We start from the raw sequence: 15,283 nt of genomic DNA, 5'->3' as shown, positions 1-15,283 counted from the left end.
GATATACACGAAACAAAATTTCATATCAATTACCTAGAACTGTTAGCAGTATTTCTAGCGTTAAAAGCCTTCCAACCCATAATAACACACAAATACATTCTTGTCAAAACAGACAACATGACAACAATGTATTATTTAAACAAACAAGGAGGAACACACTCAACACAATTGTGCCTCCTAACACAAAGAATTTGGCAGTGGGCGATTCACAACAACATTCGCCTAATAGCACAATTTATTCCAGGAATACAAAACCAACTAGCAGACAACCTTTCGCGAGACCACCAACAAGTCCACGAATGGGAAATTCACCCCCAAGTTCTGAACAAGTACTTTCAAATTTGGGGAACACCCCAGATAGATTTGTTCGCAACAAAAGAAAACTCAAAATGCCAAAACTTTGCATCCAGGTACCCACACCGCGAATCACAAGGCAATGCTCTATGGATGAGTTGGTCAGGGATATTTGCGTACGCTTTTCCCCCTCTCCCTCTCCTTCCATATCTAGTAAACAAGTTGAGTCAAAACCAACTCAAACTCATACTGATAGCACCCACATGGGCAAGACAACCTTGGTATACAACTCTACTAGACCTTTCACTAGTACCGCATGTCAAACTACCCAACAGGCCAGATCTGTTAACACAACACAAACAACAGATCAGGCATCCAAACCCAGCATCATTGAATCTGGCAATTTGGCTCCTGAAATCCTAGAATTCGGACACTTAGACCTCACACAAGAATGCATGGAGGTCATAAAACAAGCTAGAAAACCTTCCACTAGACACTGCTATGCATCTAAGTGGAAAAGATTTGTTTACTACTGCCATGCCAATCAAATACAACCATTACATGCCTCTACTAAAGACATAGTAGGATACTTACTACATTTGCAAAAAGCAAATCTCGCTTTTTCATCTATAAAAATACACCTCGCAGCAATATCTGCTTACCTACAAACTACTCATTCATCGTCTCTATTTAGAATACCAGTTATTAAAGCATTCATGGAAGGGCTAAAAAGAATTATACCACCAAGAACACCACCAGTTCCTTCATGGAATCTTAACATCGTCTTAACAAGACTCATGGGTCCACCTTTCGAACCCATGCATTCCTGTGAAATGCAATATCTAACCTGGAAGGTCGCATTTCTCATTGCAATCACATCCCTCAGAAGAGTAAGTGAAATACAGGCATTTACCATACAAGAACCATTTATTCAAATACACAACAATAAAATAGTTCTAAGAACAAATCCAAAATTTCTGCCAAAAGTAATCTCACCATTCCATTTAAATCAAACAGTAGAATTGCCAGTGTTCTTCCCACAACCAAATTCTGTGGCTGAAAGGGCACTACATACATTAGACATCAAAAGAGCACTAATGTATTACATTGACAGAACAAAGCTAATCAGGAAAACAAAACAACTGTTCATAGCTTTTCAAAAACCACACATAGGAAATCCAATCTCTAAACAAGGCATTGCTAGATGGATAGTCAGATGCATTCAAACATGCTATCTTAAAGCCAAAAGAGAATTGCCTATTACACCAAAGGCACACTCAACCAGAAAGAAAGGTGCTACAATGGCCTTTCTAGGAAACATTCCTATGAGCGAAATATGTAAGGCTGCAACCTGGTCTACGCCTCATACGTTTACTAAACACTACTGTGTAGACGTACTAAATGCACAACAAGCTACAGTGGGCCAAGCTGTACTAAGAACATTATTCCAAACTACTTCAACTCCTACAGGCTAAACCACCGCTTTTAGGGGAGGTAACTGCTTTATAGTCTATGCCAAACATGTGTATCTGCAGCAACATATGCCATCGAACTGAAAATGTCACTTACCCAGTGTACATCTGTTCGTGGCATTAGTCGCTGCAGATTCACATGTACCCTCCCACCTCCCCGGGAAGCCTGTAGCCGTTTAGAAGTAGATCATAAATCTTAAACATCTGAACATTTGTAAATAATTATTAGAAACTCTTAACGTACATACATATTCACTCCATTGCATGGGCACTATTTATACCAAACAACTCCATCCTCACCCTCTGCGGGGAAAACAATCTAAGATGGAGTCGACGCCCATGCGCAATGGAGCCGAGGAGGGAGGAGTCCTTCGGTCCCGTGACCAAAAAGACTTCTTCGAAGAAAAACAACTTGTAATACTCCGAGCCCAACACCAGGCAGCGGACTGTGCCAAACATGTGAATCTGCAGCGACTAATGCCACGAACAGATGTACACTGGGTAAGTGACATTTTCATTCTGACCATATCAGGTACTTCCCATTCAGTTTTACCTCCACAGGCCACAGAAGAATTTAGTTACAAAGCAGCAGTCTTTTCCAAGACCTGCTCTATAGGCTCCTAAAAGAACTTATCAATCTAAATTTGCACATGCATACAATTGGGGCATGTTGAATTCTAAATACATTTGGCAGCAAATAAGGTTCGGCATCCATAGGAGAAATGAGGGCATGGTTAAACACTGAAGCACGACTTGCTGTTGAAACATGCCCCAATGTCTACGTCTTTGAGAGCATTCAGTTCTCTTCCACATTGTTTGAACCTGAGGGGTTATAGCAGATGTCCACGAGGTAGACTATTTAACTCTTTAAATGATGCTGAAGCTGTGAAGATATAGTAAAAAGGAATAAGAGAAAACCCAAGTATCACTAGGGACCTGAAGTTGTCAAGTATGTTATACACACAGTGGTCCCTAATTTACAAAACCAACCCTCCCTCTGTTCTGCTGATAATCAGTCTCTTCATTTAATGAAAAGCATACAAGACATAATGTACAACAGGCCCCAGTGACTAAAAACATGCTTGGTACTTTCTTTAGGGCAATACACATGTGAATAAAGTGATCAGTATATGTATCAGGTAAACAACAACACAACCCATTTAATGCAAGGAAAACAACACATATAGGGTCCTTATTTTAAGTCAATGTTGTTTCGATCCCCTGACGCAATGTGGGATCATCATCAGGACTCTTAAAATGAGGAGCCCGAGGGTGGATCAGAGAGAAGAGGAACCTGGACAAGTTGATAAAATAAGCAGCTCCTGGAGACCCCTGAATGCAGGAGGAATAATGACTGCTGGGGATGAGGAGTTTGGGTGATGGCCTTGGTCGAAGAGCCCTCTTGGAAAAATGAGGGCATTACAGGCTTGTTTTAAAAAAAAGTAAGATGACAAGAGAGAGAACTAAACAAGATTAGTTTGTAAAGGTGTAGCTCTTTTGCAGGGCATTGTCAGGCACACTTATTGTGGGTGAGGGTGTATCTAATTTACCTGATCATCCAGCGATGACAAAAATACAGCATCAATTGTTTACTCTCACACAGTAATATGGTCGTTGCTTGTGACTCTGCAAATCTTGGAAGACAAGCCCACTAAGCTTTGCCAATGACACATCAGACAGAAAGGTGGTCTCTGCTTTATTTGGTAAGAGAACAGCTACTGAACCTTTAAGCAAGGCATAAGATGTTAGCTGATACAGATGAACAACATTGACTGAGAGTCACACAGTGAGAGATTCACAAAGCACTGTGTTTTCGATGGTAGACATGAGAGACCATATTACTTATGTGACCATCTTACAATTAATTGTACGGTAATGCATGTAGTTAATGGAGAAATAAGACCATTGTGCCTTTATATATTTAACATCTATAGCGATTCAAAACTATCAATTTGGTGATGAAAAATGTTTTGCGCTTGTGGATGTTTAAACTTGAGGTAAACTAACTAACCGAATGATTAAGTCTTAAACCATTGAGCTGATTGAGACTTCTAGCTCCAGATTCCCTACCTTTGAATTTTTCAGGTGTCAAACTGGATCTGATAACGTTTGCGTGAGCAGTACCCCTGCACACCATTGGTTGGCTGTGTTCGGTTCCATGCGTCAGCATCGTTGGCGCCGGAAGTGAAGTCGCGGACACCTGTTTAGGTGCCACCCATGTGTGCAGACGTCAGTTGTTTTCTCTCCATGCCAGTTAGCTCTGATCCAGAGAAGAGCTACCCCAGTCTCATTTTGACATTATGTTGAATATTTTTTGGGATGTGGGTCAAGATGTCATCTAGGAAGGTAGGATATAAGCCGCGTGGCACCTGTCGCCGCACCATGTTGGTAACAGATGTGCACCTAGTATGCTTATGATTTCTCGAGCACGACCATGACTCAGTCTTGCTCGGACAGCCAGGCCATGGAGCCGAAAGCTTTGACGGAGCGGTCTCTAAAGCTGCTTGCAGCCCGGCAGTCGATACCCGTTAGTGCGACTCCTAGGAGGTCTCAGTCCCGATCGGGAACAAGGTCACGAGACTGCTCCAGGATCCACTAGTCCCCTTCCTCAACTCGAGGTCCTTAGGACACTCAGGGAAGAGGCACAACACAAACAAAATGTCTAAACGGACTTAACTTTACCTTGTCTGTTGGCCGATGCAACGGTTGGGGAACATTGGCTTTCCAGGCACGTTTCTCCGGAGCTGTTGCCAGGTCCAACTCCACACCTCTCCCCATTTCCGGAAGCGACCCCCACTCAAATAAAGGATTTTTACAAGTCCTTCTGCTGAGTATTCAAGCAGATTGACCCCTCTGGGACCCGCGGGGTCAGAGAAGGCCCTATCAGGTTTTGCAACAACGGCTCCGGCTTTGGCTCCTATGGGGTCTCACGGACCCGATCTCCAATCTGGATCATCGCCGGTTGTGACAACGTGACCTTCTCCGGCAACGATCCTGGCACCGATGCTCCCAGCGCCCCCTGTCAGTGCCAGCCCCATTCGCATACCAGCCAATCCCAGCTCCGGAAGGGCCCAGTGGCCCTAAGTCATTGCTTGAGCATTGTTTGGAACAACCAGTCATGGGGGAAGAGTGGGAGGGATCACTGGACCCTTTAGAATACCAGTTACACACCTCTAGTGAAACTTTGGACTGGTATGAGGAACTAGGAGATGTCAGTGGACTGGACACATCTCCAGATACTGGCTTGCTCTCTCCCCCCACCATGGCCACAGAAAAGGGGGCATCTTATGCAATGGTGGTGAAGAGGGCAGCGGAGGTCCTTGACCTCGAGCTTCTCTCAGTGGCAGTTAAAGACTAACCTCTTGACAGAAGTGCTTCATCCTAGGGCTTTCTCATCCAAACCCCTGTTGCACTTTAATGAAGCAGTGACTGCTATCCTGCTAGGATCTTCCTCCAAGTGTAGCACAGGGGCTCCTGTAGGTAGAACTATTGCCCACCTCCGTAGCCCTGCCCCCGGGTGATCCTAGTTTCCTCCCCCAACATTCAACCCCTGAGAGCTTGGTAGTCCAAACCTCAACTTCCCATGGCGCGTTTCCTGCTGCCCCCTTGGATAGGGAATCCAAAAGGCTGGACACCTTAGGCAAAAAAAAGTTTTCTTCCACCAGCCTAGCATTGTGGTCGGTGAACACCTCATACCTTTTGGACCATTATTCCCATACACTGTGGGATACGGTTGCACAAGTGCTGCCACCAGTCCCGGAGGAGGCCTGGGCCAACCTCTTTCAAGCAGTGAAAGAAGGGAGGGATGCAACAAAGTTTGCCATCAGTTGTCAATTGGACACAACTAACTCGCTGGGCAGAGCGGTTTCATTGACAGGGGCTTTGAGGTGCAACAGCTGGCTGAGGACAGCTGTTGTTTTTTGGGGGGATATCCCAGCTAACCTCATTAACATGCCCTTCTACGGGACTTGCCTATTTGGAGAGAAGGCAGACTCAGCACAGGATTTGCAAGCTACGGCCCGGGGCCTTTTACCTGTTTTGTGACTATGGAAGGGGCGTGCTACTGCACCAGCCCATTGAAAGCCAGAGAGGCGGAAATCAGAGGACTCTGATCCCTGTCAGAATCCGGACTCCACATTAACTTGCTGAAGCTCCATGTGATCCGGTTACTATTGAAAGCATTTCTTTGCTCGGTCAAGGGCAAGTTAGTGCAAGTGTTCACGGACAACACCCCCACCATGTGGTATTGCAACAAGCGGGTTGGGGCCGTGGACACTTTGTCAAGAGGCCCTGCATCTCTGCACATGGCTAGAACAGCAGGGCATATCCCTCGTGGTTCAACACCTGGCAGGTTCTCTGAACACCAGGGCAGACAAACTCAGCTGTTGATGCTTAAGAGGTCACAAGTGGTGTTCCATTCGGAGGAGACACAAGGACTCGTTCAGCAGTGGGGAGAGCCTTGGTTAGATCTGTTCACCTCCGAAGAGAACATGCATTGTCAGCGGTTTTGCGTGTTGGAGTTTCCAAGGTGGCTATCGCTCGCTTGGAGGCGCTTTTCATCTCCAGCAGAGTTCAGGCCTCTTGTATGCCTTTCCCCCCATACCACTTCTGCCCAGTGTTTTCAAGAAGATCAGGAACAACCGGCCCCAAGTTATCCCTGTGGCTCTAGACTGGGCACGGAGAGTCTAGTATCCCAAGCTTCTGAAAATGAGCATCAGTCCTCCGATTTTGCTGCCCCTTTGGGAGGATCTTCTGTCACCGAAGCAAGGGAAGGTTCTGCACCCGAACCTGTCAACTCCCTGACTCGTTGAGTGGAGATTGAGTGGCGACAGTTAATAGCTTTTGACCTTTCTCCCGAAGTCTGTAATGTTATCTTGGCAGCCAGGCATTCCTCCACTAAAACGGCATACGACTGGCGATTGGAATTTTTTTTGTAAAATAATGTACAGAAAAGTTTATCAATCCTTTTTTCCCCTCTCTATCTGATATGCTTCTCTTCATTCTTACCATTGTCCAGCAGGGCTCTGCTCTGGACACTCTTAAAGGTTATTTCTCTGCTCTGTCCACCTTCCTGTGGCTGCCTGACCAACCCTCTTTATTTAAGTCCCCTATTGTGAATAGGTTTCTCAAAGGGATTTTATTTATGTTTCCCCCCCTACTCCCTTTATAATTCCTCAGTGGGATCTTAATTTAGTTCTTACATACCTAATGTTTGTTCCCTTCGAGCCATTGCACAATTGTCCCCTCAAGCTGCTTACCATCAAGGCAACTTTTCTAGTGGCAGTAACGTCTGCCTGGAGGGTGAGTGAGCTGCAGGCTTTATCATCCAAGCCTCCCTATCTTATTGTGTCCCCTGAGAAAGTGGTGCTTTTCACCTGGGCCTCTTTTTTCCTGAAAGTGGTGACCCCATTCCATCTGGGACATTCTGTCACCCTGCCCACCTTTTATGCTCCTTCACATCCCTCTAAAGAAGAGCATTGACTCCACCATCTGGACCCAAAAAGAGCGTTGTTGTTCTACCTTGACCGCAGAAAAGAATTCTGGGTAGACAACCAACTCTTTGTGGACTATGCAGGAGCTAAAAAAGGTCAGGCAGTACAGAAACTAACCATTTCGCACTGGGTCGTTCTCTGTATCAAGATCTGCGTGCCCTGGCTAAAACACAGCCTCCTGAGGGCTTAAGGGCCCATTTCACCAGAGGGAAAGCTGCAAATTTGGCATTAGCTCGTGGAGTCCCAGTCCTGGACATCTGCTAGGCAGCAAAATGGGCATCCCTGTACACGTACGCCACACACTACTGCTTGGATAGTCAGGTTGACAGGGATGGGCATTTCGCCCACTTGGTCCTGCAGGACTTTCTAGTGTAGAAAATTTGCCCGCGGCCCACTGCCAGGAGGATATGGCTTGGGTATCTATTCAGAGGTAAGGAATCTGCAGCTAGAAGTCTCTGATAGATGAACAAGTCACCTGCCTTCAGTAACGCTTTATCTGGCAGATTCCTTACCGTTAAATTTCGAAGCCATCAGACTTGACCCAGAAACTTTTGCGTGAGCAGTACCCCTGCACACCATCAGGTGGCTTCGTTCAGTTCAGTGTGTTGTTGGCTCCGAATGTGATGTCGCAATCACCTATACAGCCGGCACGCAAATGTCAGTAACGCGGATGTCAGTAACTTCTCATGACTTTCCATGCCAGGAGCGCAGAGCCACGAAGTGAACTGACAAATTGTGTGTACAAACTAGGGCCCTGAAAGAGGTTAAACCTAACCCTAGAAATCGCTCAACAGAGTGGGGAGGCATGGATGGAGTAAGGAATCTGCAGATAGATGTAGTCTATATCAGATAATGCGTTACCAAAGGTTTTTGTTCGTTTTGCAGAATAGTGGAATGGAATATTACTAGAGTTGCACATTTAATGGATACTGTCCATCTGCAGATGGAAGTATTTCTTGTGGCAACTGGTAGAATAAATTATATAACATGTATATCAAATGTCATGGAAAAGGTTTTGTGACCTGTGGTATCTGGTGGCTATGTGCAACTCCCTATTGAACTAAGGATGGCTTCCTCATACAAGTTCTTCAAGAAATGATTGAATACATTATCTGACTCATAAATTGCCTCCAAATCTGGTACAATAGTGAACTTAGAACATATATTGAATCACAGAAATAGATTTGGACTCCTACTTGATCTTCTAATTCTTACAGTTTGGAGTTAAACGATGCAAATCTCCAACTACATGTTAATTTTCAGTTTTACAATGTAAATATTGATGTAAAATAATGTGTGATATTTCCTAGAAAAAAAATATTATAACAATGTTTCCATGAGGTAACCTTTCAAAGGTAATGAGAGAGTGATTAAAATATAGCGCATAGTGTAAGTAGTGAACTATAAAATGAACTGATGATAAAAACGAGAACAAAACGTCATGTTCGATTCACTATTAGTAAGTAATTGCAAAGTAATTGAAATGTATGCAGGAAACACATATGTGTGAACATTATCATAAAATCATAAAAAGATGCTCAGTGCTATAGGTGATCAAATGGGCCTAAAGTGTACATGATGTTGCCCAAAATTCAATAGCAAAGAAATGAGCAACGTCAGACTGAGTAAATTGTAAAGAGAAAAAGGGATGAAAATATTCGAAGCAAAAAGAGACTTTTGTCTTGATAGCTGAAGCCATAGATGGAATTTTCAACCCATTTAATAATGACAGGTCATCACAAGTAAAGGATAGTTCAAGTCTGAGCACCTTATTTACGAAAACAGCAAAAAATCAGTGGATGCCCTGAAGAGCTTAGCTGATGAATCCTGACGGCAGCATAATGGCTTGTCAAGGGTGAGGATGTCAACACCATTCCATAAAGCCAGGGAAACTGTAGTAATCCAGCAGAATGCAGCTTTTGAAACTGAAGTGTGGCCAGCAAGTGTCTAAGTCTTGTCTGTGATATGCAGCAATTGTCATTGCAGTTCTCAGAAATAACAAACAATTAACAGGAGATTGCCCCTCTAAGAGCACACACAGCATGGCTAAAAAGATAACAACATAATGCCTTAACACCGCACAGTAATAGTAAGGACATCTACAACCTTCTCCTTCAGCGCTGTGTTATTCTCAAAGCAGATAGAATATAAAGGGGAAATTCGTGACAGGCCTAATATAATTCACAAAATCTGACCAACACTGAGAAACAATTTCTGTACCAGTTTCATAAACCATTAGACAAAGAAAGGGCAGCTACACTTGAAGATTTTAGGTTTTAGGTTTTTACAAATGTGGCAATAGTAGTATATTTCAGTACTCTAGCAACCATTGCCAGGATTTCCAGTGAAATATATCCCATATTTACAATATTTGTAATTTCATCCATTGCAAAACCAGATGTTGTGTCTGCATTATTATATACGTACATCTGCGCATACGTGTGAGAAGCACAATATGCCCATTAAGAGAAAAGATGCTGGAACACATAAGAGTGATCAGGAAAGCTGATACAAGATATCCCTTAGCTAGACACTTAAGAGTGCAACACAAATTACAACAACTGTCTCATTTATGATTCCATTGTGTTCGGATTGTCCTTTCTCATCCCAGGGGTGGTCATAGAAAGTTAAGACTGAGACAGCCGAAGGCTAAATGGATATCCAAATTGGGTTGTGTGGACTGTGGGCTCAGTCAAAATAGGGAACTATATTATTTCCTGTAAAGTAACATTTTCAACTGTTTTTTTAAATATGTCTCAAAGCTGTCATTTCATGAATCAGTGACACATTTTAACACAATGTTACTTGCTTAGTCCGTGTTTTTCTGTCACCCACTGCTTACATTTCAATCGACTTTCCAACATAAAGTTTCATTTAATTAGGATCCTACTGTTTATTTATGCATACATTTATGTTCACCCCAGTGTATTTGAATGACATTTTACCAACAACCATATTTAATGCTGTGGTATTCCAAGACATGATGTGGCATGCTGATGTATGATTTACTTTAGTCTATAACATACAAGTTCCTACTCTAGGTTGTATTCTTTCGCATTTGAGTTTCCCATACTTCACTTCTGATTACATTATCTTCAGTCACTCATATTATAAACAGTGAGGGCCCCATCATGACTTTCTTCCTTGGGTTGGTCATTTTAATACTTCAATTTGTTGCTAAAATAATATGACACTTTTTCTTTAACACGATTCTTGGCACTGCCACACTATATTTTTTCTATTTCATCTTGATAGGTCTTTCTCGTACTGCACACTTATAAGTTAACATCCAGTTCACACTAGACAAATAATCTGTTGGTTTTACTTTCTTACTACCTCATTACTGTTTGGGCCTTCGTAACACCATTGCTTTTCCCACAACATTCATAACTCATAACTGCATGTAATGTTTTCCAGATTTACATCCTACTTTTGCCTACTTTTTACTAATTCTCTTTTACTTATCTACCCAATTTGGCGCCCACATTGCATCTTCCTTAGACATTTCATTTTCAGTTGTACATTTTTATGTATATACAGTTTATTAATCTGTTACTATTATCTAATTTTGTAAATATTCTGGGACTGCCTGAGTAGGTGTTGCAGACTCCCAGGGGTCCACAAAACATGGTAAGAACCACTGAAATATACCATACTGTATGGTTTCTAACTTAAAACAGTTACCTCTTAGAAACATTGTTGTAATACATTCTATAAGACAGGTTGTTTCCAGGTCTACTAAGTGTGCTTCCTCAGACTTCATTGAGCATCAAATCAGCTAATGATAACTGTTAGATGCGTTTATTAAATTTTTTTGCTTTTCTTCTGTATACAAGATGCCAGCACGTTTTGCTACTCCTACATTTATGAATGTCGCATCATCAGTGGCATACGTAATTGCTTATACATGTGCTTATCTGCAAATCCTGGTCACTTATTAGACTAGGTATCCCTCTTAGCTCTGTGTATAGCAAATGTCTGTTAGTCAGATGTCATAACAGATCGAATAGAAAACCATATGTGGGCAACGTTCATCGACAACTGGCATGATAACCGTAAAACTCTTTTAGAATTCTACATCAAAGTGGTGTTAATTGTTATATATTGTTGCAATATGTATTTGCATGCTCATAATTCACAGGGCCGCTGCTGTCACTTCTACACAGTCCCTACCAGGTGAGGCACTCGGCCTAATGTAAAGTATTCTGGGATCATCTGGATGTAGTATGTGCCTTATTACACTACATATAAAACCATAAACAGATCTCATGTTTTTTCACAGTTCACAAGTGATAACCTTTTTCTCTTTAAAGCATGACAACGTCTGACATTTGTGTTTTGCTGTTCCATAGTTTCCTAGAGTCGTGCCACTGATACTGCTTCATTTTTCAAGCAGAGTAAACTCTTGCTAGATTAGGTCTCAAATATCTATTGTGGTTTTATTTGATGGCTTTGTCTAGTTTTGTTTTGAGTTTCCACAAAGTTTTTCACACAGGTTGTTCTTAAAATATTTTTTACAACTATTTGGAATGCTAACACCAAATGCAGAAACCTGTAGACATATATGCGCTATTCCTCATAGCTCATTATTGTAACAGATTAATATTTTCTCTTGATCTTGGGTGTCTCTGCATCTTATTTGTGTTGTGGCTGTCTGTATGCGGTCAGATCAACGCATAATGGCTGAAGGAAATTTAAGTGAAAGGAAAGTGAAGAAAGCACAAAGAATGTGGGATCAGGGATTCTGACAGAATTTAGGAGTTTGAAAGAATATAACCAGGTTTTGGGCCTGCTGTCGGAGGACTTGAGTGGTCAGGGTAGAGACCTGAAGGGGATAATGTTAAAGGTGGAGGGCAGAAGAAACTGACATGAATATGTGGAGTTTGGGAAGCGTGACAGGGCAGGGAGCTTGGTTATTGGGAATTGCACAGAGATCCATGGAAAGATTCACAGATAGAATTAGAATACTGATAGGGGACTTAAAGAGTCCCAGAAATTGTGCAAAATGCCACGAGGAAGGATATTGACAGTGTGGAAGACAAGGATCACGACAGTAGTGTGAGTATCGGAGATACTAAGTTGGTAGTTGTGGAGAGAGACCAGGAAAAGGAGTTAATAGGAGTGTCACCTGTGCCTTGCTATCTGCAGCCAAATGTGCACACCTTGTTATCCTGCATCAAATTGAAAACATGGAAATAATCAGCAGTGACCACACTATCAAAGTTGGGGTGTTTTACTTTCCTGTCTGCACCTCTAAATTCCACTATATATGTGTGCCTGATTGTCTATTTCTCTTACTCCTTTTAATGCATACCATTTCAGACTGTCCTACCAACTTCGTTTTTCCCTCTTATTCTCATTCTTACACTTTCTTCACAAACCCCCACCTGGTTTTGTACAACAATCAGTGTTTTATTCACTCAATGTTTTATTTAATTTGCAATTCAGATGCGCAAGGAGAAGAAACCTCCGAGCCCATGTGCAGAGTTGTCTCTGATGAAGCAAAAATTCAAGACCAAGGTATGCTAATGACTTTGAATCCATACCAGAGTTCTGGCATATCACCTTATGGCATCAACCTGATGATGTTTTAGTGCACAGCCTGTGATCTGCACAAACAGTCTGGCCTATAAACAATTACCTAATTTCCAGACAAGTTTTGCCTCTAAAGGGCTGGTGGATTTGGGGGTGGCTCTGCGTGAAATACACATGACTCTGGCCCTCCTCTGCTTAATTGTTGGGTGTGAAAGGGGATAGATTTTTTCCAAGCCTACTTCTGTTCAGCTGCAGCTTGGAGGGTGGGGGGGGTGCACCAGGGACTAAATTGAATAACATTGTGCATGGTGGTAAGACTGTTCCCCATCCTGTAGGATAATGTTGCCTTTATTTCAGATCTGCCCTCAAACCATCTCCCCCATTTGGGATGAAGTCGTTGCCTTCCTTAGCAAGAACCCTTACAGTGAAACACTTGAGATACAGGTAAGCCAAAAGAACTATATACACTGCACAGTTTATATCATTTTCTTACTGTAGGGAGACACACATCATCACAAAGAAGCAAAAGAGTTGTGGATGTGGGCTATCAAACACAGGATATGTTTACATCACATCACTTGTCAAGAATAAAGATGAAAAAAACTGACACACTAAGCAAGTAAAATAATCCTTGGAATTAAACTTAAGTTGAGACATGTGAGATCATGTTTGCTGATTAGGTGGTATTCCACTTATCTGCCTATTTAGCTATAAAATGTGAGGCATTTAGACAGTGCAAAGATTCCAACATTTGAGAGTCTGAGAGAATGCCTAACAGCTAATCACATAGGAGTTAAGCCAAAGGGTCTTTTGAGTCTTTCCCAAATAAAAAAGGTTATAGTTTTTTCCTAAAGTACAGAAAATTAGTTTTCGTTCTAAGCAACAAAGGTAGGGAATTGCAAAGTTAAGAACACAGGGGGTTATTCTAACTTTGGAGGAGGTGTTAATCCGTCCCAAAAGTGACGGAAAAGTGACGGATGTACCACCAGCCGTATTACGAGTCCATTATATCCTATGGAACTCGTAATACGGCTGGTGGTATATCCGTCACTTTACCGTCACTTTTGGGACGGATTAACACTCCTCCAAAGTTAGAATAACCCCCACAATGAGCTAAATGATCAAATGCCCCATCTTCATTTGTGAACCATTAGAATGTGAAGTAACTGTCGGTCTACTAAACTTTTTGTACCTTGGAAGACACTTCTGTGACATCTGGGCCAACGATCATCTCTAAATGTGGCACCATGGCAGACCATCTGCCAAAACTTAAATCAGGCCCTTAGTCTTCTAAGAGAAGATCCTCAAATGATAGGAGGCCAGTGACTTGAAAGGTTTGGACATCTGCCTGGCAAAAACCAGGCTCAGTGGTGTACCTGCCTGGAGAGAGCAAGTGCATCCTGCCCATCAGCTGTCTATTGTTGACCTTATGGATGTAGGAGGATTATCCTAGGGGTGTTCCTTAAGGATCCAAGAATGTCAGATAGGTTTTGTGCTTGTCCTTCTGTATAACTAATTCTGCCTAGTAAATGCCAAATAAGCTACAATATCCCTTAACTTTTTGTTTGGACCTCCTTATCAACTACCTTCTCAAATGTTTTGAACTTTTTTTGTTTTTTTTTTGTTTTAGGCGCACACACTGGTATTGTTCAGTAACTACAGAAAATACACAATAAGATGAGAGGACATCAGGGTGCCACTCGGTCTCACTCCCAGTCTCCAGTTTAGGAGCTGATCCCTCAGTTGATCCCAATGCACCCCTTGTTCCTATGCACTCGGTGAAGCTATATGTTTGGCACTCTTCTGGCTCCCTGTGGTATGCCTTAAGGCCCCAAGTATATGGAGGGGCGACCAGTCGTGTAACTGGCAGCACATGAGTCCTCTGTGGTGTGTAAGCCCTTGGAACCCTCCTCAGATTCCACACCAACTCCGGTGCTGACTTCTGTTCCAGCTCCAGGGCCTGTGACAGTCCCTTCTTCATTGATGCTGCTCCCAACGTGGCCAGAGGCGGTTCCTCTGCCAAGTGGGGTATTTGAACTCAAACCAAGTCCATTTCGACCCCAACTAAGGCCATGCTCTGAATCCTCTCTAGAGCACCTGGTTGCCATACAGTCTGGTTCAGACAAAATGCTCCCTCTATCACAGTTTTTTCAGCTGCTCCACGAGCCTTTTGCTTTTGACTCTGTCCAGAACATGCGGCCACTAAGAGATGACAATGGACATGATGGATTTGATTTACCGTCACACATTGATGATGATAGTTTATATATGGATTTACAAAGGCCAGTGGGCTTGATGCTTCCCTGATATAGGGTTGATTTCTCCCCAATGGATGGAAGAGAGTGCTTCTTTGGTTGCAGTCATCAGACATGCTGCTGAGGTTCTGGATATACAACTTCCTTCTGTTGAGGTTAAAACAAATGTGCTTACTAAAATTATACAGCCTGGGCTAGCTTCTTCTGAGCTCTTACTACGGTTCAACAAAGTCTT

The 15,283-nt window shown here is 42.6% G+C and overlaps 1 protein-coding gene across 3 annotated transcripts in view; it reads left to right on the top strand.

Annotated features, from left to right (window-relative positions):
• The window catches only part of ESYT1 (extended synaptotagmin 1), a 420,895-nt gene that overhangs the window by 241,344 nt on the left and 164,268 nt on the right, over positions 1-15,283 (top strand). For all 3 annotated transcript variants that reach the window (XM_069230578.1, XM_069230579.1, XM_069230580.1), the window contains exons 23-24: positions 12,707-12,778; positions 13,151-13,237. In XM_069230578.1, coding sequence (XP_069086679.1) covers positions 12,707-12,778; positions 13,151-13,237 — 159 coding nt within the window. The remainder of the gene's footprint in view (positions 1-12,706; positions 12,779-13,150; positions 13,238-15,283) is intronic.

The sequence above is a fragment of the Pleurodeles waltl genome, chromosome 4_2 (assembly GCF_031143425.1).
Source record: "Pleurodeles waltl isolate 20211129_DDA chromosome 4_2, aPleWal1.hap1.20221129, whole genome shotgun sequence".
NCBI lineage: Eukaryota > Metazoa > Chordata > Amphibia > Caudata > Salamandridae > Pleurodeles > Pleurodeles waltl.
The sequence above is the reverse complement of the archived record's forward strand: the minus strand, read 5'-3'. Positions and strand labels throughout refer to the sequence as shown.